The sequence below is a fragment of the Cryptomeria japonica genome, chromosome 10 (genome assembly GCF_030272615.1).
Source record: "Cryptomeria japonica chromosome 10, Sugi_1.0, whole genome shotgun sequence".
NCBI classification, from domain to species: domain Eukaryota; kingdom Viridiplantae; phylum Streptophyta; class Pinopsida; order Cupressales; family Cupressaceae; genus Cryptomeria; species Cryptomeria japonica.
In genome coordinates this window covers 27544621-27571380 of record NC_081414.1, presented here as the reverse complement: position 1 = coordinate 27571380, position 26760 = coordinate 27544621, and the positions used below count along the sequence as shown (strand labels likewise).

Here is a 26760-nt window from a genome sequence, read left to right as displayed (position 1 = left end):
ACACCCAAGTGTCTCATACCAAAACTACTATTAAATGCATGTACCTAAGTAAACTTAAGTAAAGTGTAATAATATCCAAGATGAATAATTATTTACACCAACACTTCATACCCACCTTCTAAGTCTTATCTGAGATGCCTTTCTTCAGGGCTTTCAACTGAATTCCCAAGCCAGATGGGGTACCCTTACTCTTGCTACTATCTTGTATATCTTTCTCCATGGTAGGTCTAGTGCATATGGGACTTAGGCATACTTGAATATCTTTACCACCACTTGCCCCCAATACAACATAGATCCCCATAGGAGTATCCATGTCCATTTGTACACTAAGAGCATCCCCTTGAGAACCAACCCAAGCATTATTACCCTACTCCCCAACTTGATCCCTAGAATCCAAAAGATCCTGGCCCATAAGAATATTCGCAATAGCCCCATAAAATTGATATAGATCATCCAATGCATCAAACCTATTAAAAACCTCATCATTTTGCCTGTCACTTAAGGTTATCTTCAAACATCTTCCCTTATTATGAGATTTAATTGGAATGAAACCCTCCTTGTCACCATCTAGAGGAGCCTTACCTTTATCTTGTTTTATAGGTGCATTAGACAAACTACTTCTAGAAGCGCTTGCAAGTTTAGATTTAGGGCACATCTTCTGCAAGTGCCCATATTCATGACATAACTAACAACAAAATGGTAAAGTTTCGTAGTCAAGCTATTGGATCCAAGAGTTTGAACCCAACTGAATTTCCATAGAATCAGGTAAAGACATGCTCAAATAAATTTCAACACAATTTCGAGTGTAAGCTATTACCTTTTTTTCTATCGTTTGTCATGAAGGGCCCACTAGCTTCCCAAGTTGCACAACAACTAGGTCGAAGATATCATTTCTCCAGATCTCCAAAGGGAACGATGGAAGTTGTACCCAAACATGAACCCTCGATGTAAGTTCTTCTGTAGGGTTGAATCCGACATCTCGTGGCTTGATAAAAATGCCCAACATTACTTCCATTTCTCCCTCTAGATGGATTCCATGTACGACGAGCCCATGAATCTAGAAAAGGCAAAGACATCTGAATTCTCATGAATTTACAAATCAAGGCATGTTTAGATAAATATTCAATATCTTCTCCAATAACATCAAGAGGAATCACAAGGATCAACCTACTCTCCCTCCTCACCAGACATCCATTTACCTTTTTGGGTTTAAACCTGTTGGATATTGTTGTTGTCATTGATGTCAACATATTCTTGTGTTTTGGTATTGCAAAGAGTTGTTTTGGTGATCCAGTGACTGCAGTGAGTTGATCTAGTTGGTTTGTCTATTTGCTATGCTGAATCAACTAGAGATACTTCATTCTTTATTGATTTCATGATGCAATGTGGTGATTTGATTGAGTTGTGGATTTCAGTATGAAGATTGGTTTCAGTGTTCAATGTTGCAGTATTTTGGTATTTGATCTGTTGAGCTCTGGTATGATCACATCTTTGGTTGCAAATTTGGGAGAGTGTTTCGGATGTTCTTGTGTATCTTCAATTCAAATGGTTTGTGATTTGGTGCTCTGCAAGTTATTTTTCTTGTTCGAGTTGCTGTTGTTGAGTGTTAGCATGTTGATTGATGAATATTTGATTAAGTGGTGTTGGTGCAGCTATTGCGAATGGTTCTAGCGTTCTTGTTGGTGTTTTCTAATCGTGTCCTATATATTTTGGTGTTCCACATTGATCATTGTGTGCGTTGTTGGAGATCTTATGGGTATGGTGATATTCTTTGTGTTATGTGGTATTTTCAATGGTGTAGCGTGTTGCAACTGATCTTGGTGAGATTTCTAGTGGTGTTGCATGTCCGAGGATTTGATTTAGATCCATGCTATGTTGTCTATGACATTGTATTGATCCGATGGTTGATTTATGTATCGTGTGATGTAATTTTGTAATTAGGTCTTGAGGGTTTAGCCGACCTTGTAGTCAAGGTTGATGATTTGTATAAATGGGTGTTATATTCATGTAATTTGGGTATCGGTGACGTGTCTGCATTATCAGAGAGTGGTGTATGTATGAATAAGTGAATTCATCTTTCGGTGTGGTGTATTAAGCAAAGAATGTTGCAGGGTAGACAAATGAGCTTAACCAAAACTATCATCAGGGATTAGGAGATGCTATTCTTTCAGTTCATCTTAATCGGATTGTAGTCCAAATATTATTGTAAGGTAGTGAACCTTCCCCGAGGGTTGTAGCCTTTTAGGCTATCATATTTTGAGCAGTGAGCTCTAGGCAGTGTACCTAAATGCATGTGCATTCTCCATTGTAATATTTACACATACAACTATAGAGTATCATTTTATTGTGGGTAGGTTCTCATTGTAGTTTTTTCCTTAACTGGGTTTTCCACGTCAAAGTCTCGGTGTTATGTGTGTTGCTATTATTGTGTTTATATTTGATCTTGCTGCAGTTGATCAGATCTGAGATTGTGCTTAAATTGTTTAATTCGGTAAAAATTGATTCACCCCCCCTCTCAGTTTTCCTTCATTATTGTTGTCGACAAAACTGTCCAGCTTGAAAAGAATTTTTACTAATGCTTGTACCAATCATACCAAATATAGGATTTTTTTGCATGCATGGTGAAGAGCTACTCCTTATTACTACATCCCTAAATGGCATGCATATTTCTCCATTCAGATCTCTTTGAGCCGCCTTGCAAGGCCCCCACACTAGCACACTAGCCACACAAAAACTCTTGCAAATGTAGGGGAAAATACCCAAACAACGATATATATGATCAACCCTAAAATCTTTAAAATAAAAGAGGTCGACCCCCAACCAGATGCACCACCCACACTTCTCACAACACCTACACAACCCCACGCAGACTACAAAAACTCCACCCAGACCCTACATTCCACCAAATTTGCAAAAAAACACCCCTCACCACAACGCCAAACCTAAGCCAATGCAAACACCCCCCTCACGAATCAACCTCAACGAATGCAAGCAAAAACACACAGTGCGACTAGGGTTTCCCCTAGCCCGTGCAAATCAGAGACATCACTATCCCTTCCCTCCCAGATCTCTCAGGGATTGAGTTTTATTGATATTGCAATTTTCATCCTAAACCTTCTATTAATTAAATAGATCTTTATCTATTTAACTAATTCACTTATCCATTTCTAGCCTTTCCTTATTTATTTAAATTATCCTTTCTCTAAATTAAATAAATATTTTATTTATTTAATTGGTCCCACTTATTCTAATAGTTAAATAAATCTTTATTTATTTAATTGATTCATTAGCTTTTTCCCTAATATTTTCCTATATTCTATACCCTGCCTCTAATCTGAGTTGATCATTTATCCCTCCACCTCTTAATCCCAACTCTCCATTTCTAGGGTACTCTCTATATAAGAGGATCTTTTCCCTATCCATCCCTAATGCGAATATATATCTCAATCATTCAAGCGAAGCATCTACATACTGCCTAACTACACAACCACAACTCGTTCTTTATTGAACACGTGTGCACACATAATATTTGAGAGCAACCATAATAAATCAATCAAGATCAATGGAAATAGGAGACAATGGAGATCAAATCCTAACAAGCATGTGATGGTATAATCTTTCATATTTGTTGCTTTACATGTTTTAGGTTCTTCATTAGTGTATGGTGGATTTCATTGTAGAACTAGGGTTTTAATGTGGTTGGATCTTATTAGGTTTTACAAAATTTTGAATTCCCAATTTCACCTCCCCCCCCCACAAACATACACATACATATGCATATGTATGTGTATATATATGTTTATGTATACGAATATATACGAATATATATATATATATATAATTGTATTATTAAAGATTTATATTATTATAAATGAAACTACCTACTTTCTTGATACTCCTTTCATGCGAATTAAATTTATCACTATTGAAAAATAAAGCCTTTTAAAGATGCCCAAAAGAACAATTCATATATATATATATAATTTTTGTTTTTGTTTTTGATTAAGTTAAAATAGGTTTTCAAGGTCCCAAAATCCTTTACATCAAAATGCTGTAAAAAATCAAAACATAAAATAGACCCGAAACGACAACCAACTATCAAAACTTTTTTATTTATTTATCATTATTATTTTTTAAAATTATCTTTTTTTTCTAAATTTTTCTACAATTTTTTTACTTAACAGATAATTATTTTTTATTTTTTTTAATATATACTACCAATTTATAAATAAATCTTGATTAATTCTATATAAATACTTTATTTTTTTAAACTAATATAAAAATAAAATATATATTTTTTTAGATAATCAGATTTTTTTTTAAAGATAGATAGGTATGCTTAGTTTGTTAGCCTTTTATTATTAAAACATTTCCTAGTCCCAGCATATGCAACGGATGAGGGAAATGTTTTATCGAAGGTGCTAGAACATCAGAGGGTCTTTGTGACTATAAGTACTACGAGAAAGCCCGGTAGTAGCGTTTTTTGTCGAGATTGTGGTAACTAGTTAAGCAGCTGGGGTTCGAATACTGAATACGCTATGGACGCCGAAAAAATTAAGCAATTGAAAATCTTCATCCAGCAATGCGAGGCCAATCCTAGTCTTCTGAAGGATCCATCTCTAAAGTTCTTCAGGGACTACCTTGAAACGTAAGCACTCAATCGCTACGCCTTTTACTGTGCTTTGTTATTTTAATTCCAGTATAATCTTAATCAATTTGGTCTGTACAGGCTGGGCGCTAATTTGCCCGCGTCCGCATATGGGAAGGGCGAATCTGCAAAGAAGCCAGAGCCAGTATGTTTTTTTGTTGCCCTGAAACTTTATTTCTTTTCATTTGCTTGACATTTCATTGGAATATTTTTATCCCGCTTAGTAATATTAATTTTAACATTGTTATTAACAGAAAACCTAATAGTTAATTCATCGCGATTTGATGCATTAACTTAACCTTCGGACTAATATTAACCCTAAACTTAAGTCAACTAGGTCATACCCTCTGTTGCTATGCCCAAGCGAACTAAATCAGTTGTTTGAATGCATTACTTCTAGGACTTGCACCATGTGTCTCTCAACACTGACTGCCTAAGCACGGGAAACATGCGACCCGGGCTTAAATTCTGGATCAATATTCGTTTATATAAAATCTTGTACTGGGTGAATTTTCCTCGGTTTCTCTCTGCGAAAAATCTTTGTCTTTAGATGTCACACGATCATAGGCGTATAATGTCACAAGTGACTTGCACTTGTATTCGGTGAATTTACCTACTGGACCTTTGGCTCAGATGCTACACCATAAGCATATGAATTCACTGTAGACTTGCACCCAATCTTGTTTTTTGGGGCACACCGTATCTAAAATGAAATATATTAACATATTTCAATGTTTAACATGTTCCCTAGGATTTGAACCTAGGTCTCCGCTATGAAAGCCCCCTATTGTACCAATTAATCTCATCCCACTCAAGAGGATTATCATGCTTATTGCTAGACCACGGTTTGAAGCACTTCCTGCTGAGTGTCATTATTATTTATTAATCGTTATAAAGTGATGCTACGTTTCAATTCATTGGTATCTTCGGCACCATAGGCTTGTTTTGACATAAAAATTCAAAATGGAAAGCTTTATGTGAGAGATTTTTAATAGGAGTTGTGGGTAATATGTTTAATGAGTTCTTTGGGGCTAAAATAAGATTCTACGTACTCCTCAAAACAAACATTTCTTCATTTGTATGGTTATTGTTGTGGTTGTTTTCTTTTAAGTTTTAATGGTCATGCTTTGATATGTCGTTTGACTACATGTATTCGACATACATTTTGGTAATGCATATTGATTTGCATCTTGATCGCAGGGTACAAAGTACATCAAAATATGGTATTATATGGTTTAGTGCATAAAAGTTTATAACAAGGGATTGGTAATGCATATTGATTTGCATCTTGATTGCAGGGTACAAAGTACATCAAAATGTCCTATAATATGGTTTAATGCATAAAAGATTATGATAAGGGAGGGTATTGTGGTCATGCACAAATAACGGAGAAAACATCTTCTAAACAACGTAAAAGGGAAATGAAAAACTTGTGCAAACAAAGTAAGAGATGGGGAAGTAATTTCTTTGACTTCTGACTAAAATTCTTATTTCTGGAAAACAAACAAGGTTTAAAAGATAAAACCCTAAAACATCTTATTAAATGTTTGTTTGTACCAAAATCATTTCTATGCTCAATGCATAACATCGAAACTGGGACCTTGTTTTCTAGAATTCATTTGATAAATTAGTTAGAGCAGGGTTTGCAAGAAAGATGTATCTCTACATTTGTTGCCATTCCATTATCACCTTTTTTTTTGTCATTGCCTTGATTCTGTGGTATTTTTCTCCTTTGCAGCAGCTTGCACTAGCCATCTTTTACCCATAGCCATTCCTAGACATGGGCCACTACTATCCTTAGTGAAATTTTAATTGTACTGGCACTCATTTCTAACATCGGACCATTTTGCTAGATTTTCTTATAGAGTGAGGAAGAATGGCATATCCATGTGGACATGACTCTTAATTACTGTGTATGGAGTTGAATAGTATCTCAGCCAAGTTCCATGGAGTGATTGAACACAAGGGCATCATGTGGCTGAATGACAAAGCTTAGAAGTGCCTATCTTGTGTCATATTACTTCATTACAAGTGTGTATAGCATAAAAACTAAGATTTGTCAATCCATTTCAAACAAAACATACATAGTTAATTCAAAAGACACCAATTCAAAACCAAGATTTGCCAAACAATCCATGCTTTGCAGTTGAGTTGATTTATTTGTTATACAACTTACTTGGGTTCTATTCTTGTATGGTGTTTAGCCTCAACAGTTGTGAAATGGATGAAGCTGGCTGAAAGTGCAGTATATTTTGACATTCTACCAGAAATCAATTGTTGTGCATCTCAAAGGTGAATGAGGATCATTTGCCTTACTCCTATTATAATCATAATGGATACTTATTTTTTTATTCATGGATTTATGTACATGTCCTGTTATGCCCTGCATACCTAACCCCATCAGTTTCCTTGTCTTGAAAATATGGGTCCCCTCTCTTTTGCTTTTTGTAGTAGTTTTGTTTTTCTTAGTTTTTGCCTTTTGCATCTCGAAACCCCAGAGTTCCGAGGTGTTCTTTGCTTCGTTTTAAGTTCTACTCTAGAACCCCGGAACCCTGGAGTCTCGATTTAGCCCCCTTTGTTTCCTATTTTGTGTTTCCACCTCGGAACCCCAGAATCCCGAGGTCTTGCCTTGTTCTTTTTTGTTGAAGCCTCGGAATCCCAGAACTCCGAGTTCTTCGTGTTTTGTTGCCTATTTGTTTGTGAACTTTGGAATTTTGGAACCTCGGAATCTTGAAGTTGTGTTGTTTTTACTTCGGAACCTCGGAGTCCCGAGGTGCCCTACTTGTTGAAACACACCACGGAACCCCGAAGTTCCGAGGTGTGTTCGTGGTTTTTGTTGTTTGTCACCACGGAAGTCCGGAACCCCGAGCTCCCGAGGTCATGTTTAAGGCGATCGTACGGACGACTTATCGGGGGGGTATAAATAGAGAAAATGAACTTTTCAAAGTTCATTTGTGCATTCAAGCTTTCCAGTTGTCCAGCTCTGGCCTCCCGAGTTCGTGCCTCCGTGTTGCCGAGCTTTCACACGTTTTCTCTTACCAGGTTGGTGCATTTCTTCCATTTTGTGTTTTCTTGTTTAGATTTTCTAGTTTTCTAGTGTTGATTTTCTTTGGCTTTTTCTTTTTTCTTTTCTCGTTTTGCATGTTGGTGTTTTTCCGCGTGCCCTAGGTTCGGGACTTCGGGTCCCTGGGATCCCGAAGTTTTGTGTTTTCCCCGTCACAACCTCGGAACCTCGAAACCCCGAAACCCTAGGATTTCGAAGTTGTTCCCCTTTGGCCACACCTTCAACCTCGAAAACGTGGAGTTCCGGGCTCTGTTGTTTTATTTCACCCCAAAACCCTGGAATCTCGGAGTTTCGGGCCATCCTTTTGGGCCTTCAACTGAACTACCCTGGAACCCCGAAGTTTCGGGCTCTATTGTTTTATCTTACCCCGGAACCTCTGAACCTCGGAGTTCCGAAGTTAATTGTTTTTAAAGGAGTTTTCCACCTCGGAACCCTGAAGTCCCGAAGTGGGTTATAAAATTGATATTTTGACTATGTGGTAGGCTAATTTTTGGTTCTTTCTTGCAGATTAGAGCAATTAAATGGACCCAACCTCCAACAAGAAAGTTAAGGAATTGGATAAGCTACCTGCAACCATGAATTACCACTACCAAGGTCAGACTTATGCTTCAAATTGGAGGATTAGATCAAATGGGTGACCGATACTGAAGTAGAAGATATTAGAACACAGTTGGGCAAACCAAGTTTGGATGCTCCTTATAGGAGGATCAAGAGGTCGGGGCTAGTAGAGGCAACCGTCTTCCCACAGTCGGCGTAGCCACCAAAGTTTATCATGTAGAGGGGGCAATTGATAAGTTGGTCGACAGGTAGGAGCAAGCAAAGCAAATTTTGGGAAAGTCTGAGTTTCGGATTTCGTATGTTGCTGATCCTCCTAAAGAAACAGTTGCATGTTTTATCAGCAACTATAAGAGCTATAAAAGGAGTAGAGGATGAACATATAGTTGCTGCACATGCAATTTTGAGAATTTTGCATGTCACTAGTACTGGGACTTCAACTACTACTCCAGCATGTACTTTAATTATTGAGCAAGTTTTGCATGATTACGAAGTGTTGGTTCATGGAGCACCGTTTTCGTAATGGTCACCCAGTCACAGTTTCGTAGTAGTTAATTGGAGTTCGAGGCAGAGACTTGCATGTCAACTGCGACTCCTTGCTTTTTTAGTGCTTAATTTAGATAGGTTTATTTCCTAGAAAGTAGGACAAAAAACTCTATAAATTAAAGATTTTGATTCATTGTAAGGGTCCACAAATTGATGATTTGAGGCCCAATTAGATATTATTTTAGAGATTTTTATGCATATTTTATGAGTTTGAGTAGATGTTATGATACATTCTTTGGAGTTAATACAAGAAGCAGCTTATAGATTGCCTGATCTATGCGTTTGTGCTATGAATTTGTTCTTTGTAATCTGGTAATGTCTATTGTTTGAAATTGACAACTTATTTTGATCTTATGCTTTATTGCTTTATGAATCATATTGCGCACGTAAGTGGTGTATGAGAATTAATGTGATAGAACAATATTGTGGTGGTATTCATTTCCATGAATTTGTGAGGTTGCATGACTACACATGTTTATTGGAGGTCTGTTATTGAATGCTGGTTTGAATGATATTGATGATATTTAGATTGTAGGGTGCTAATTGCGTAGTTCCTTAAGTTGTTATTGTATTCGTTTCATTGTTATTTTCTTGTTTCCTTGATCCATCTTTTGCAGTTTATTTTGAAAGAGAATCTAAACCATAAAAATACAAAAAAAATTAAGTTAATTTTTTGGAAGTTGTTTCAACTAGTAGGCCCCTTGACAAGTACAACCGCATCAACCATTGAGCTGCCCATCACTGTCGAGACCTGACTACAGAGACCTTGGAGTAGTTAGTTTCCTAAAATTTATTGCTTTTCAGGAGAGGTGGTGAGTGTTCACATAAACTACCTGACTGTTGGAGAGTGTGTCAAAACAACCGTCAACATGTCCCATGTCAGCTGCTAATATAGTATCTATGTTTTATAGAAATGGCTTCTTATGTAGTGTACTTAGGGAATTTAATTTTGATTTTATTGCAAGCAAATGACATCTGTAATTTAATGTGTCGAGAATGATGAATTTTTTTTTTAAGCAAACCCTTGTTTTCTTAACATCTGAAAGGCTTTTACTCACAAGTTTTTTATTCTATTTAAAGGCAGCACTTTTTCTAAGTTGTCAGAAGAATTATGAGTACCAAATGTTTATAAATTTTGAAGGGCTTACATTACAATATTAGCATCTAAAGCTAGAAGTACATCACTTTTACATGTATAGCATATTATGTTTTAGCAGGCAGGTTTCTATTAGAATTGCAATCTATAAAATATTTTCATTTGTTTGAAGATGTCATATGTTTGTATGTACTCCAAATTTGAGTTGCAATCATCCTTGTTGGTATTTTTTTTTTGAAGCTTGCCTTTTGTTCATTCTTTACTGTTTTTTCTCAATAGAAATTGGTTGCTATATTTAACTTTATCGTACATGAGAATGCACTAGTGTTATCATTCAAAGTAGTTATAGGCAGGAAATGTAACAAAGGAAGCATGTGCTGTAATTAATTGAGTTTTCTATTGATCTTGATGACAAAGTTCACGAGAATCCAAAATGTTTGTAAGTAAGTTTCTTAAATTGAATTTCTGTAAAATGTGCAGAAAAGTACTTTTGAGGATGAAAGTGATGATGATATAGACCTGGAAGAACAGTTTGGTACTTCAAGCACTGCACCAAAAATGCCAGAAGAGAATGTCAGTGATGATGAGGTGGTTGAATCAGACATTGAACTTGACAATGAAGGAGTTGTTGAACCAGACAATGACCCCCCACAGAAAGTAAGGCTTGGATTCTCAATATTTCCTATTGAGAACTAAAATATTTATGTCATAATGTATTCTGAGTAGAAGTTGGTAAATGTGATTGACGCTGTTAAAATCTGTAACTCTTTCATTAACATATGTATTTACTATTTATTGACAGATGGGAGATCCCTCTGCTGAAGTAACTGAAGAGAAACGAGATGCTGCGCAAATGGCCAAGGGAAAAGCAATGGAGGCAATGTCAGATGGTATAAACTCTTCACTAGTAGAATGCCTATGATGGCTGTTGTTAGTATGTTATTTCTAGAAAGTTATCACAGAGATATCCTTTTGCATTTGTTCTCTCAGGTGATTTGGAAGAGGCTATAAATCATTTTACAGAAGCCATTATGTGCAATCCCACATCGGCAATCCTCTATGCTAACAGAGGTGAAGGCATAGTTGTTAATCTTACCGATTCTTCTATTCTTCTGTATAGCATAATTCTTATTACTGCTTGAGAGATAATATTAGAAACAAGTTACTGATACGAGACACTTTAATGATTTTGCAGCTAGTGTTTTTGTTAAGATGGGGAAGCCCAATGCAGCTATTCGGGATGCTAATGCTGCTATTAATGTTCGTACACCTTTTTAATAAGGCCTATGAAATTTACTTTTCATTTCTATTATTTTGTGAAGTCATTAATCCACTATACTACTCTTACTGGATTTTGCCTTTGCAAACCATATCAAAGTTTGGGGGAATGTGCTCTATTTCTCTAGCAATCTTTGATATGGAATCCTATGTTTATAAGAGTACAGTGGTTTGTTTATAAGAAGAATATGAAACAATTTTAATTTTGATATATGTATATTACATTCTCTACATGCCTAATGTATGGTTTGGTTACTTTTTATGATAGTCTAGTTTGAATTGCTTTTTTAAGTTTTAAATGATTATCATATGGAATTATCAAGTACAGATTAACCCAGATTCTGCCAAAGGCCATAAAGCTCGAGGAATGGCAAGAGCAATGCTTGGTAACTGGGTAGAAGCTGCCAAGGATCTGCATCTGGCATCAAGTCTTGATTATGATGAGGAAATTGCAGTTGTTTTAAAGAAGGTAATGAACAATCCATATGCATAATCACAAACTCTGAGAGATGGTGGGTGATAAGCATTTGATATGTGCGCACAGGTTGAGCCAAATGCACATAAAATTGAAGAGCATCACAGGAAATATGAGCGCCTACGCAAGGAAAGGGATGATAGAAAGAAAGAACATGAAAGGCAACGTCGCCGAGCTGAAGCTCAGGTAATATGCAGTGAACTTATGCACTATCACCCTTTGTTGTAACTTTCATAATACATATAGCTAGTAATAGTCTTAATTTATATTTATTTACAAAACAGGCTGCCTATGAACAAGCCAAGAAACAAGAACAATCTTCAACAAGTAGGAAACCAGGTGGAATGCCTGGGGGTTTCCCAGGTGGAATGCCTGGGGGCTTTCCTGGTGGAATGCCTGGGGGTTTCCCAGGTGGAATGCCTGGTGGAATGCCGGGTGGAATGCCAGGTGGAATGCCAGGTGGAATGCCGGGTGGAATGCCTGATATGAGTAAGATCTTGAATGTAAGTTACTGAAATTCATAATGTTCTGGTTGGCTTGTTATTTTGGACGATTCAACTTATTGGATGATTTGTTTTAATCTCAGTTGATGATATATGCCTTGTCAACATACAAAGCTTAGTAGGTTCTATGCACATTTCAATCAATACTCTTGCTGCATATTATTGGTTTCCTTGGTTGGCCTAGGAACATAGTGCTTCACTTGCTCCTATTATTATGTATGTAGCCTTCCCACCTTTAGAAAAAGGGCATGTAATAGGGGAAAATGGTGTAATTGCTTTATTTAGAATTAGGACACGGATAACTCTTTTTTCTGAAACAGGATCCAGAGATGATGGCTGCTTTCAAAGACCCAGAAGTGATGGCTGCTCTTCAAGATGGTATATTGTATACTCGTATCTTTTTCCTTGTATGGTTATATGTCTTTTGAATGTGTCATTGGATGCCTTACTAGAGAAGTTACAATCTTTTTTTCTTTCTGCTTTGTTGTTATAGCATGAGGTGTTATACAGTGGCGGCAAGGCAAGGACTGTCATGTGATGATTGTGAAAGGAAAAACTAAAATAGAGCCAACAGATTAATAAAAAAAAGCCACCACTAAAAAAATTAAAACTATAGTAGCCAACATAATTACATAAAACATAAATTATAACTACAGCCAACATATTTTTATTAATATTCATTATATAGGTGGTTTCCACCTTTTCATTAAAATAAACTATAGGGGACATATAAATAGATACAAGTTTACAACTATTCAAATGAAATCATTGCAGAGATAAGAATCTTAAAACATTAGGTATTTGTTTTTTGTTGCTTATGCTTGGTAAATATATAAATAGTCTGATGTTGTTCAGATTAAAATTCAAAAGATTTGGCATAAAATAAAAATTTATGAATTGTTATCTAGATTAATATTTTTTAATAATACTTGTAACCAATAAAGTATTTTATAAAATATGGATATAATACATAGAGATATCTGTATTTAACCTCCATATAGGTTTACAAAAACAACTCTTCATATGGGTGCTTCCTAGGGTTTTAGACACTTGTTAGGTTTTTAAAAAATACTTATAAAGTTCGTTTTGATGCTTTTAAAAAAATTTGTGATTTTTGCTATTGGTGCACTTTGGAGTGCCTAGGAACGCTTGGGAGTATCCATGGCACGATAGGGTGGGATTCATATTTGTATCAATCTAGGATAGGATACAAATATCAAAGGATCTCATTTGTACAAGCCCTAGATTCACATAGGTTAAAAGCATGTACGCAACATGAAGTGCAAACAACTTGTTTATAAGCTTTCTCAACCATCAAACTAGCTAACTTACAAATACGAGCTATATCTGTCATAACTTAAATAACATTAAAAGGACTAATTTCCTTTGTGGCCTTCTTCAAAAGGCCCCATTGAAAACAAATCCACTGGTGGTTCTCATAAAATTGGGGAGGCAAAATCAAGGTCAAGTCATTCCCTAAGGGCTTTTATTTTTTGGTGGAATATGAATCTAGGACTTGAAAAATGAGATCCTTGAGAGTGGGTTGTGGATGATGAGTGGATGTGGCTTTTACCTATGGGATTTAAAACCTAATTTTGATCCAACTCATCACAAGATTGCACACACTCCAATGTGGAATTGACTATAATCTCTCCAAGTATTGGAATGATAGTATACTATTAGATATTTGGAACTCATTGTAATATTTTGTTAATACAGATGATAAAACAAAACAAGGCAGGTTGTGGCACCTATGCAAGGCTCTGTGACCATTGAATATAGTTAAAGGAAAGATCTTGGATGCAACAAGTGAAATCCAAAAGCCTATCTTTTTATAGGTGGTCTTTATAGTTTGGGCATGATTTCATAGAATGTAGAAAGGTAGAAGATAAAATTCAAAATAGTTAGAATCTTGGGCTTGGTTTGGTCTAGACATAGTGAATATGGAATGCAGAAGAAGAAAATACCAAATACAACCCCACAAACTCTCAAACCATAAGAAAAGGAATGAACCTCTATAATTGCTTGAATTGATATCAAGATACAAACTTGCTTTCTTAGATACCCCAACTGATAAATCAACTATGATATTGCTTTGGACCCTATTGGGATTATTGAGAATCCCAAAGATAGGGCGGCACATCTAGCACAAGGAGACACTTGCTAAAATACAAAATATTGATTTTTTTTTTGGATGAGGAGGATGAAGCAAATGATCTTTAAATAACTTCTTTTGAGGAATGAATGGTGAGCCAAATTGACTCCATGATAGAAAAACCCAATTGCAAAGAGCACAAGAGGAGTGGAAGAATAACAACTAAAGAACTATTGGAAAAAGAAGGCCAGGTAGAGGGTTAGATGAAGATCAATAATATGATACTGAGATCATCTCTTATCTAGTGAGCAATGAGGATCTATTCATAGAATGTTAAGGGCTTAAATACCCTTAAGGAAAGATGCTTGGTCAAATGTCATATGAATATATCAAATGTTGACATATTCTTAATGCTGGAAACAAAACTAAACAAAATAAATGTTGTTGTCGTTCTCCAAAGTAGAATCTTGGAATGGGACTATGTAGAATGTTTGGACACATTTGTAGAGTTGTGGGTTTGTTGGAAACCTTTAACAATCAAAGTTGAAATGCTTTGTTGCAATTAGAATTGTTAGGCCTCTAAATATCTCAATTGCTTCCAAATTAACCTATGTTTAAATTAACAATTATGGTCTATTAGGTTGTCTCCCGAAACACTACAACAAGGAAACTCTACAACAAGTATGTTTAAATATTTGGGTTCAAGTCTACCACATCAAGGAAACTCTCCAACAAGTTGGTGATAATTTGGGAAGATTTCTAGGCTATTCTTTAGCTTTTGAGAGAATTGGTGGCATACATTGGGCTACTCAATCCCAAATAAATTTCTCAAATTTTGTGAGCCGTTGGAATCTCTAGGGTACAAAACCCAAGAATAAATCCTATAGTTGGTCAAGTTGTAGGTTGGAATTTTCTACATAGCTGAAGGTTGGATAGATTCCTTTGCAATGGTGATTGGTCAACTCTTCCATTCCAATGCGAATGCTGCATCCTTCCCACCTCCAAGTTTTACCATTTCCCCATTCAATTCTAATAGAGGACCCATCCCTTCATAGACCCCCTTTCAAATTTGAAAATATGTGGTTTTAAAATGGTGACTTCATGGTTAACACAAAATCACGGTGGAAAAAAACCTCAATACAAAAAAGATCCAAAATGTTTCTCTATTCAAGAATGGTCACATTAAAATTTGTTTGAAAAAGTGGAATAAGCAACATTTCAAAAACATTATTCAAGATAAAGAAGTTGAAGTGTATACAACAAGCTTAAATGAAGAAGTAATAGAAAAGGAAATGGATCCAAAGGCCGTCAAGTGAAAAAGGTGTAATGGAAAAACTCTTAGAAGTACCATCCAGGAAGAATACATTGGAAACAAATATCTAGAGAGACTCGGCTTAAAGAAGGTGATAAGAACAAATTCTTTCATAATCAACGATAATCAAGAAAAGTCCTAACAAAATCTCCTTGATCAAGACTTGGTAAGGTAGAATATAATTGAGGAGGTGGCAACAATAAACAAAGAGGCATTTAATTACTTAGCCCCTTTTTAACTAGGAAGGATTGAATAGGACCAATCGAGATGCTTCCATACAATATCTCTTGAAGTTGGTAATTGAGGAGGAGAACACAATATTGATGGCTTATTTCATTAAGGAAGAGATAAAGCTTGCAATCACTCAAATGGATCTTGACAAAGCTCAAGGCCAAAATGGGTTTTTGGCAAATTTCTTTTTAAAATGTTGGAATATAGTGAGTAAAGATGTATGGGGGGTTGTGGAAGAATCAAGAAAAAATTAATACAATGTTGAAAGGCCTTTACAATATCATCATTGGCATTGGCCTGGAAAAGAAATGTTGAATCCTTCGATGACTTTTGGCCAATTTCTTTATGCAACAATGCTTACAAAATTATTGCTGAATCAATAGCTAATAGGTTAAAACTAGTTTGTCTTGACATCATAATTGAAGAGCAGAGTGGGTTTGTGCTAGGAAGATTGAGAATGGACGGGATCATCATTGCTCATGAAGTACCACTCGATCAATGCTAAGGAGAGTTGCATGTTGGTCAAACTCGACATTTGAAAGCCTTATGATAGAGTTGATTGGAGATTCTTGATCAAGGTATTGGAGAGTTTCGACATTTGTAAAAATCTGACTGATTGGATCTATGATTGTGTCTAGTTTGTGCTACTCTATCCTTTTATATGGCAGTCTATAGGGTTTCTGACTCATTTAGAGGGTTGTGTTAGAGGGATTCTATTTCCCCTTTCCCTTTCATCATCATGGTTGAAGCCTTAGGGTGCTCAATCCAAGCTTGTTTGTTGGGGGCATGGTGGGGAATTCATGTCACACAAAATTTCCCTCACATCTCACATCTCACATCTAGAATTCTTTGATGATACCCTACTGTTTATGTTTAGCTCCTCGATCCTCTAGTAAAAAGGAGGCTAGAGCGATGAAAGAAATTGCATATATCTACTTAGTGGTCTTAGGTCAAGGCATCGGTTTTATAGTCATAAAGCTTCCTTTTTAACACAATTGGGCAAAGAGAAAAGCAAGTAGCTTTAACAATTGGCTCATTGCCAAGTAAATATTGGGGGTTCCACTTTTCAAAGGATGTTGTTTATCTTCTCTATACTTCTGAATTCTTGCTCTCAATAGCTAGAAACTTGGAAGAGTGGATGGTTGTCACTTGCTGGAAGAATTTTGATACTCAAAGTATTAGTTTCTACCATTCCAATTTTTCTCATGTCATGCCTTAAAATACCTTCCATGATTACCTTCCAAGACATGCAACAGATTTGAACAAATGACGGACTTATATTGGTGAAAAACATCTCTTGATAGCCTAGGATTCCATTGGCAAGCAAAAAGTAGTTGTTGGAGGGGTTGGAATTAGAAAAAGTGGTGCTCAAAACAAGGCTCTTTGGGGCTAAGTTGATTTGGGGAATGTAGTCCAAATCTCCCCTCAAATGGGCCAGGTTTTTCTAAAACAAATATCTAGACACCTCTAATGCTGCTTGTATTCTACATGTAAGAAGCCCTCCTCATGGCTGTAGTATATGGGTTCCTTCTTTCTTGCAGGCATATTATTACAAAACATGTTACATGGTAGATAAAAAATGGTAACTCAGACCTTTTGGGAGGGTTCTTGGAATGGGTATCCTGCTTTGGTAGATATAGAAGAGTTAAATGAGGCCAAGACCATCTTAAAAGCAGCCTGGGACACAAGCGCAAGGGATTATCTTACCACTGAATGCTTTGAAAGGGAAACAAAATGGGTGTGGAAAGGTTTGCATGGAATGGGTATATCAGATCCCCATATTTGTATTTTATCCCAAGAACTTTAAAAGAGGAAAGTCTTCATTAATGAGAAACAAGATACATTGAGATGGAGCTGCTTTAAAATAGGAGAATACTTTGCCAAATTAGGATATTTTGACTGCCAATGGTGGGATCCTTTGCATGGGCTGCCATCCAAAAGAAAATTTATATTAACTGCTGAGAGATTTAAAGAACTTGGGTACGGGAGACCATTCAGATGTGTCCTCTGTGAGTAGGAAAAGGAGACAGTCAATTACTTGCTTGCAAATTGCCCATTTCCTTCCAAATGATGGCAATGGCTTTTTGCCAAGTTGGGATGTGTGTGAGTTTTAGTTGATGACATTCTAGCTCCATGTAGTAATATTTAACCAAGCTTCCTTCTCATGCATTTCAATTTCGCTGTCCATCAATATTGATTTGGGAAATCTGGAAAGCGAGGAATAGGAAGTTTTTCAGGCCAGGACTTGGAATAATTAGTTTTGAGCAAAAGTTAAATTGCTATTGTTGAGGTTGTGAACAATATGGTATTAATTCAATATTCAAAATATAAGCGCTTCACTTCTTGGGATAATAGTTTGTTTAACATATGGAGTGGTCTAAATTAATAGGGCTACTGGAGTTAGTTCCATTCCTAATTTATAACTAGGAATATGGACTCCACTTGTTGTGACCTGATTTTTGGTTGTGGTTCTTTGGGTCTTTTCGCAGCAATCCCTTTGGACTCCTTGGGTCTGCAAATGTTTTGACAAATTTTGATCAAGTTTGCAAGTGTTTTGAGTAAATTTGGCTAAGTTTGGAGCTTATTTTGTCTATTTTAGGGTTTTTGCCCTTGAGACCTATATTTTAGGTCATTTTCTTAGGGTCTTGGAAAATCTGAACGTAGCAATGAAGTCAGAGCTCATAAAGGAAGCTATCAATGAAATTTGAGCAAATTTTGAGCACTTACTATTTTTAGTAAGTCTATTCTTAGTAAGTTTCACTGCATCTTAGATTGACCTAATTTTGCTTTTAAACAAACTTACTATTTTTAGTAAGTCTTCTTGATGGCAGAGCATTCTTGAAAATCTAGTTCCAAATCTGGAAAGTTGAAAAAGCAAGTAGTTGATCAAAAAATGGTTGTCTAGAATTCTTTCCTAAAAGTGGAAAAAGCATCTAGTTCCAAATGTGGAAAGTTGAAAAAGCAAACGGTTGATTAAAAAATGGCCGTTTTTGGAATTCTTTCCTAAAAGTGGAAAAAGCATGGAAAATTATTCCTCATTCCTAAGATGTCAAAATTGGAAAGATGAAAATCTTACAAGTTAGGAAAGAATGTCTAAATTTCAATGAATTCCTCCTTCACATAATGATGGCACTCAAGTTGGAAGGATAGGCAAAATGGTTAAGTCAAGGAGGAATTTCCTAAACTCCCCAAATTCCTTCACTCCCCTCAAGGAGCGCTCTAGAAGAAGCATGGGCGCCAAAATGGTATCGAGGAATTTCCTCCTAAGGCAAATTTTCTTCACCTCCTTGAAAACGTGCCCAAGAATAGGGGTAGAGCGCTAGAATGATGAAGAGGAGGAATTTCCAAGTTTTAGATAAAATCTTCCTCCCAAGTGAAAATGCACCCAAGACTAGGATAGGGCGCCAAACAGAGGTCATGGGGGAATTTCAAAATTTTCCAAATTTCCTTCTCCATGGTGAAATAGCGCTCAAGGAAAGAATAGGGCGCTAGAAAGGGGTTGGGGAGGAATTTCCTCCCAACACTAAAATTCCTCTTGTATGAGCAACTTGCGCCTAGGAATGAGCTTGAGTGCCAAATCAAGGTTCAGGATGAAAATCTCCTTCAAATCAAAATTCCTTTATCCTAGGCAAATGGTGCCCAAGAGAGGAATGGAGCACTAGAATGATGAAGTGGAGGAAACTTTGAAAGTCCAAATTCCTCCATCACAAGAGAAATGCACTTAAGATAAGACATGAGGAAGGCGCCAAAACAAGGGTAAGGAGGAATTTTCCTCCACAACAAGAATTCCCTCTCCAGTAGAATCTACGCCCAAGGACAGAGGAAAACGTGAAAATCAAGGTTCAAGAGGAAAATTTCAAATTTCAAAAAACTACTTCTCTAGTTCAAAATGTGCCTAAGAACAAAGGAAAACGTGAAAAATGAGGTTTAGGAGGAAAATTCAAAATTCAAGAAAATTTCTCCCCAAGGTGAAAGTTGTGCCCAAGATGAAGAAATTCCAAGGCACAGAAAGAAATTGACTAAGTGAGAGAAGTTTCTCTCTCCAGAAATCTGAAAAAGCAAAATTCCTCAAACATGGAAAAATGGTTGATAGATGAAAAATCTACCTTCAAGACAAGATGTGAACAAGAATGTGAAATTTTTTTCTTAAGGATGAAAATCTCTCTACAATGATTTTCGCTCTCCTAGAATTCCAAACAAACAAGATTCCTTTAGAGGTGGACAAAATCGATAAAATTCATCATCTTTCAAAATATCTATGTGCGACCAAAATGGAAAGATCTTTTGTAATTAATGAGTTGGCGACATGCAAAGAGAATATCCTCATTTATGACACAACGTAGAAAATAATAGAAGTTTACATTTTTGGACTCAAAATGACGGTGGGGTCCACTTGCATGGCAAGTTGTCGAAGGAAACATGATGCATGATTAAAGAAAATCAATGCAACTGCCAATTTTAACATCTTGCCAACTTAGCAGCTTTAGTGGGAGACTAATATTTAAATGGTGAATTGGAATTCATTTTTCACAACGGTTATTGGAGAAATTCGAAGCTAGAGAGAAGTGGAGAAAAGTCGGAAGTGAAGTTTATTATTTTCCAGAAGTTCTCATACTTGGAGGTTTTATTTTATTCTAAGTCTAGAATCGCAGCATGGAATTCCTTCCTTAGCAGGTTTATTGAATTTCTTTATGACAATTTTAATGTTATTTATTTTATATTGTAGGAATGGCGAAATCCAGCAAGGCTGCGAACACATCTTGGCAGGCGCAAATAAAAAATGAGCAAAGAGGATTTCTTCCAGAATTGAAGATCATTTCAAAATGGAAGGAAGTCAGCGACACCAACCTCGAAACATTCAGGTTGGGCGAATTCCGGAAAAGAGTTTATGGAACAGCTAGATGTGCTTTGTCAGCCATTGCCACAAGAGTTGTCAAGAGTGGGATCGTTGCAGTTGTCGGTTTCTCTCTAGCCATCCAATGCCCGAAGTTGATTATGGAGTGTGCGAAACATTATAATGCTAAGAGAAGGGCAATTTTGGCACCAAATGGTAAACTCTTGGCCAACCTTTCAATTGAAGCAATTGGAGAAAAATTTGGAATTCCAGCATACCAGTCCATGACCTACAGGAGCAAGGAAAGAGCAACAATGATATATGATGTTGGCCTCGAGAGATGTGCTGGAATAATTAACAAAGTTTGGATGTAGAGGCCAAAGCCACACATTTCCAAGATGCCCAAGTAGATCACCAACATGGACTTCAAGCAAGAATATGTCAACCTTGTGTATCATGGGATGTCCACAAGCCTTCATGTTTGAACCTTGGATGTTTTCCTTCATCAATGAAGTAATGGAAGGCGATGGAATGATGGATTGGCCAAAGATGATCTGTCACAACTTGGTCTAGTAGTTGAAGAATTTAAAGCAATCCCAATCCTTCTATATGAGTTCATATGTCATCTACTTGCTGGCTAGAATGGGCAAATTTAATAGTTTGCCAGGAAAGGGACCCATGGGATGAGGACCAGGACAATTGAAAGTTTACGAGTGCTATCCGTAGTTGCACTTGTACGAACTACTTTCAAGATGGTAAGTGACACGTTCACAATGCATATACCCAGATTGTTACAGGGTGGACTCCACACGAGGTTGTCGTAGGAGGCTAGAAAGTTGATAAAGAAGTACGGAGCTTGGTATATCCAATTTCCAAATTTCACTTACATTCGGGTCCAAGGGTTTTCTGACCAGCTATATAAGTTTCCAAGATATCCAACAGACAAGATGGTGCTGCTGGAGCTTACCAAGTAGTTGACCGCCTATGACAAAATCCAGAAGAAGTTGTCAATAGAATTTCCAATTGTCATAGATGATTACGGGGAGATGTGTCCGACATTGGCAACGGCTAGAAAAGCCTGTAGATGATTTTTTTTTTCACTTGACATTCCATACGGCTAGGTCATTCGTTGATCCATACAACAAGATTAGGATGGTTGCTGAAGTGAAGCACAAGCATAGATTCCAGCTAGAAGATTATTGGGCCAACGCCATGGATGACTTTGATTATACATGTACCAGACTAGGTTGAAGAAGATGAAAATATGGTTCAACCAGAATATGAAAAAGAGAAAGTAAGGCCTATTTAGGCTCCAGATTGGTCAGAGTTGGAAGTTAAGGATTTAAATATCCTAAGTAGGTCAGTCTTGAAATTCACTAGGCATTGGGTTGAGTGGCATATTGCAAAGTTAAAGGCGAAGAATGCTCACCTGACTTGCCAATTGATGGGAGACTTGGACTCTCATAGTGAGGCAAGAGAAGGGTCCCAAGCTAAGGAAGAGAAAATTCCACAAGAAAGAACGTAGCATAGGAAAGAGAAAAACGTTCTTGGGAAGTTACAAAACGAAGAAGAGGAAGGAAATTCAGTTGGAAGAGCTGCAACAGAAGAGGCCGAGGATAGAAGAGGCCCAGTCACCTGCTAGTTCTTCCAGTGTACATGAAGTTGAGATCTTCACACAAGAAGTTGCAAGAAGCCAATTGTAGGAAAATGATCTTGACATGATGCAGGTGCAAGATATTCTCAGCATTAGTGCTTCCCATCGACCTGTGAGTATCTGCGGCGCTTGAAGCATCTGCTCAGAGAAGAAGATCCATCATTTGTTCTTCCCCCTTCTCTTCCCAGGTAATCCATTGATGACATTGAAGAAATGAGGAGAAGAGCTTAGTGTTCCAAGGAATGGGTAGAAGATGTCTTCGTTTCAGCTGGAAAATTCATTGAAGACTTGGCTCACTTTTGTTGGAAAATTCTTTCTATCCTGAATAGGCTTGAGATTGCGGGCAGTTCATGGGCAGATGTGCATATCTATTAGGACTTGACAATCTTGCGCCTAAGAGCATTAATGGGAATTCCCAGGCAAACTTTGATTGTTGGGAAAGTCGTCCAAGAAAATGAAGCATATGACTTCCCTCAGTGGTTTTATGCCATTTGCATTGGGAAGGAATCCTTTGAAAGATTCAGCAAGGGGTCAACATCATTGAAAGAGTCAGTCAGGAAGATTTAGGAACAAATCCATAATGCAGTTGAAGCATGGTTTGTGAGAAGCTTGACTGAGGAAGAGCTGTCAACATCACTGAAAGAGTCAGTCAGGAAGATTCAGGAAGAAATCCATAATGCAGTTGAAGCATGGTTTTGCGAGAAGCTTGACTGAGGAAGAGCTGCCATTTGACTTCTTGAAAGACAGGTTGCATGAATTCTTCTTGTGGAATCCTTCTCAAAGGAACATTTGGAGGATGTTTCTTTGTTTTCCAACACGATGTGAAGAACTCAAGAAGCGATAGCAAGTTGGGAGAAGTTTTTCTCCAAGTGTAAAGAGGACATTTTATTGTTGGAATTTAAGATGGAAACTGTGCCAAGTCTCTCCATTGGAGAGCTGGAAGCCGTCGTTGCTAGATTCTTTGCATTTGCCATTATTGAACGAGATAGTGGTCGTCCATTTCTAGATGAGAATCTATTGATTGCATGAGGGCATGATGGTGCATTTATTATTGGAGAACGTTTGACCAAGTAGTGGTTGATTAGTTTCATGGCGGCTGCCATATTTAAGGAGATATTGGTGCATTTAATGCTTGTTGGGCATTTTTGGCTGTAGTGGTGCATTTAATGCATAATGGACGTGTTTTTTAGGAGCAGGAAGCAATTAATACATAGTGGGCATGATTCCTCATTAATGTTGATTCCCACTACTTGGCGTCATCTTTGGGAACTTCTTGGTCAAATCCTAATTAGGGTTTTGCATGTTTAATCTTAGCCGTTGTTTGGCTTGTAATCTTTGCCGTCCATTTTCTTCTTGGAGGCCTATAAAAGGGGGTCACCCCTTCATTTGTAACAGGAGGGGAATTTGTATGAAATTGTTGCGATAAGTTTTTTAAATAATAATAGTGAAGCATTGGCTTTTGGTGTTCATTTATGTTATTTCAAAACTTGCATGGTTTCACTTTCCTCACTTAGTTTAGATTTGTTTCAAGCATTTAGATGAACGAAGTTGATTGCAGTGTTTTATGGTGAGATCGCTTGCTCATACCTTTTGTTGATAGATGATTCTATCCATAGTTCAAGGTTGGACTGAGCTCTTATACGTGTGTTCTTAATCTGAATTGTTGGGTGAACATTGTTCTTTGATGGTGTTCATCGATGGTTCAAAATCTTAGAAACACAACCTCTGAAGATTGCACCCTCTTTATGTAGTTGTTTGCTAGTGGCAAAGTAAAGTGTGGTTGATCTCACCTGGATCATTGTTATCTGTTGAGTTCTTAGATTAGAATAGCTTTCCTAAACCCTTTCCCTTTTTACTTTCCACATTATCTTATTGAAAAGTAAAAAAAAAAGAGTTATCCATTGCCAAATCATTCGCTGAAAGTCTCCTTGAAATTTCAGAAATTTGTTTAAGTCTTCTTCAAGTGTGCGTAAGACCCCTTGGATTACCAACAACATCAACCAAACGAGTCTATATCCATTGCAAAGTTGCTAGTACGTAGTTGGAACCTTGGAGTCGCCTTTATGATCTTGTAAGGAGGTGATTGCTTGATTAGAGAACCCCAAGGAAAAACAAATGGCACAAACAACAAAGTAATTTAGAGCTGGAACAAATAATGAAACAAAAACTTAGGCTTTGATTCTTGGACTGAAACTTTTGCCTTCTATTTGATATTAAGAAATATCCAAATAAAAGTAGATACTACGATAATCATAAATGTAGTAGGAAGAGCAATTCTACAAACTGGAAATAAACATCCCATCTCTTGCTTGGTGGTTATTGGAAAATTCGTCCACCATATCTATTCAGCATGTGCACACGCACACAAAAGCTCAAGCATTGATTCTTAGACTAAAACTTTGCCTTCACTTTGGTATAAGAAATATCTAAATCAAAGGAGAATCTATGATAATCATGAATGCAATATGAAGAGCAAATCTACAAATTGGAAAATGAACACCCTAGCTCAACACACTTACACGTGTGTGTAGATGCACACAGACGCTCACACATATGTTGTGTAGATGCACACACACGCACACACATGTATGCATGCACGTAGATGCACATAGTATGGGCATGTGTGCAGGTGTGTTGAATAGATATGGTGGGCAAATCTTCCAAATTCCAATAACTGCCAAGCAAGAGATAGGATGTTTATTTTCCAATTTGTAGAATCGTTCTTCATATTGCATTTATGATTATCATAAAATCTCATTTGATTTGGATATTTCTTATACCAAAGTGAAGGCAAAGTTTTAGTCCAAGAATCAAAGCTTGAGTTTCCATATGCACACACACACACTGCAAATTTCTCAAATAGGTAATTGGGATAGAAGATGGAGGTGGCATTGAATGGAGTTTTGTGCTCTTAAAGAATTCCTCACAGGACACACACACACACATGCTGCAAATTTCTCAAGGTAATTGGGATAGAAGATTGAGGTGGCGTTTAATGGGGTTTTAAGCTCTTAGAGGATTTCTCAAAGGACACACACATGCACATGCATACATGCACACACTGATTTCTCAAGTAGGTAATTGGGATAGAAGATAGAGGTGGCATTGAATGGGGTTTCATGCTCTTGGAGGATTCATCAGAGGAGGATGGCTGGTAAAACTTTGGTGACAGGTTCCTGAAAGACTAGTCCTTTGTATATAGCTGAATCATTATTTACATGATTAGGTTGGTAAATTGTGGCTTTCTTGGGCGTGCACACATGCACACATGCTCTTAGAGGATCCCTTACAGGAGGATGGCCGATAATTGGTGGTAGGTTCCTGAAAGACTCGTTCTTTGTAAATAGCCGAATTACTATTTACATGATTAGGTTGATAAATTGTGGTTTTCTTGGGCATTTTTGTCTGTACTGCCCATCAATTGAAGATGTTTAGATAGTGGGCTATTTTGTTTGGATTAGCCCACTAGGCTAACAAATGATACTAGAAACACATTGTTAGTCTGGCTCAACTTGGACAGTTATCTGTAATATTTTGTTTTGAATTTAATAATTTATAGAAAGGGAGTGGCCCTAAGTCTGCAATTATTCTGTAAAAATCTGTAAAAATAGAAGATTATGTATATGTATCATTCCTAAGGATGCCTAAGATGTGCCTAAACCGTCCTGGGGATGTCATGCGAAATTCCCTGTTTTCCACTTGGAATGCTTAGACGTCCTCAAGACAGTTGAGGGGGACATCTTAGGGGACATCTTAGATGTCTCTGGCTATCATTGGGATGCCCAAACATCTTGTAGGCATTTCCTGATGTTTTGTGCCATTTCTGGTATGCTTTTGAAGTTTTGGGAGAAATTGGGGATGGCCAAGGGACATCCCCTACCATCCCCACTGTCTATCAAGAAACTGTCTCTGCTCATTAATGTTTAGAGGGTAGAATATACAATTTGACTAGTCTTTTAAATTCTATAACATGTACTGTTTACTCTTGAAAAAAAGTTTGACAGATAATATTTGTCATGAATTTATGGCAGTTATGAAGAACCCTGCAAATATGGCAAAGCATCAAGCAAATCCCAAAGTTGCACCAATTATTGCTAAGATGATGAGCAAGTTTTCTGGAGCCTGAACACTGGCGCATGTTGAAGTTCCAAACCCAAACAATGAGGCCAGGGTAGATTGATTACCTTGTTTGGGGCCAAGCTAAATCATATTGATATGGGGACCGATGGTCAAGCTCTTTTTGAGTAGTATGTCATTTTCAGGTTCTTTCAATTTTACATAATTTCATCTTAATGTTACTGGTGTGTGATGCATGCATGTTTGAATACAAATGAGCTGTGATTTAAGAGTGCTAATTGTAGTTACCATGAGGACATAGAATAGAATCATTGGGAGGTTTAATATTTTTTATTTTTTAAAATTGTCCCATGGCTGCCATGGCAGATTTTTATAGCTAACTTTTTTTTGTA

At 37.0% G+C, this 26760-nt stretch overlaps 1 protein-coding gene across 1 annotated transcript; it reads left to right on the top strand.

The window, feature by feature from the left end:
* The first annotated feature begins 4408 nt into the window (after positions 1-4408).
* Positions 4409-26760, top strand: LOC131044275 (FAM10 family protein At4g22670). Its single transcript, XM_057977565.2, has 11 exons — positions 4409-4648; positions 4730-4793; positions 10390-10566; positions 10712-10799; positions 10900-10980; positions 11105-11169; positions 11516-11656; positions 11732-11848; positions 11947-12165; positions 12486-12543; positions 26323-26760. Exons 1-11 carry the CDS (start codon positions 4539-4541, stop codon positions 26415-26417), a joined length of 1215 nt encoding a protein of 404 aa, XP_057833548.2. The 5' UTR covers positions 4409-4538; the 3' UTR covers positions 26418-26760.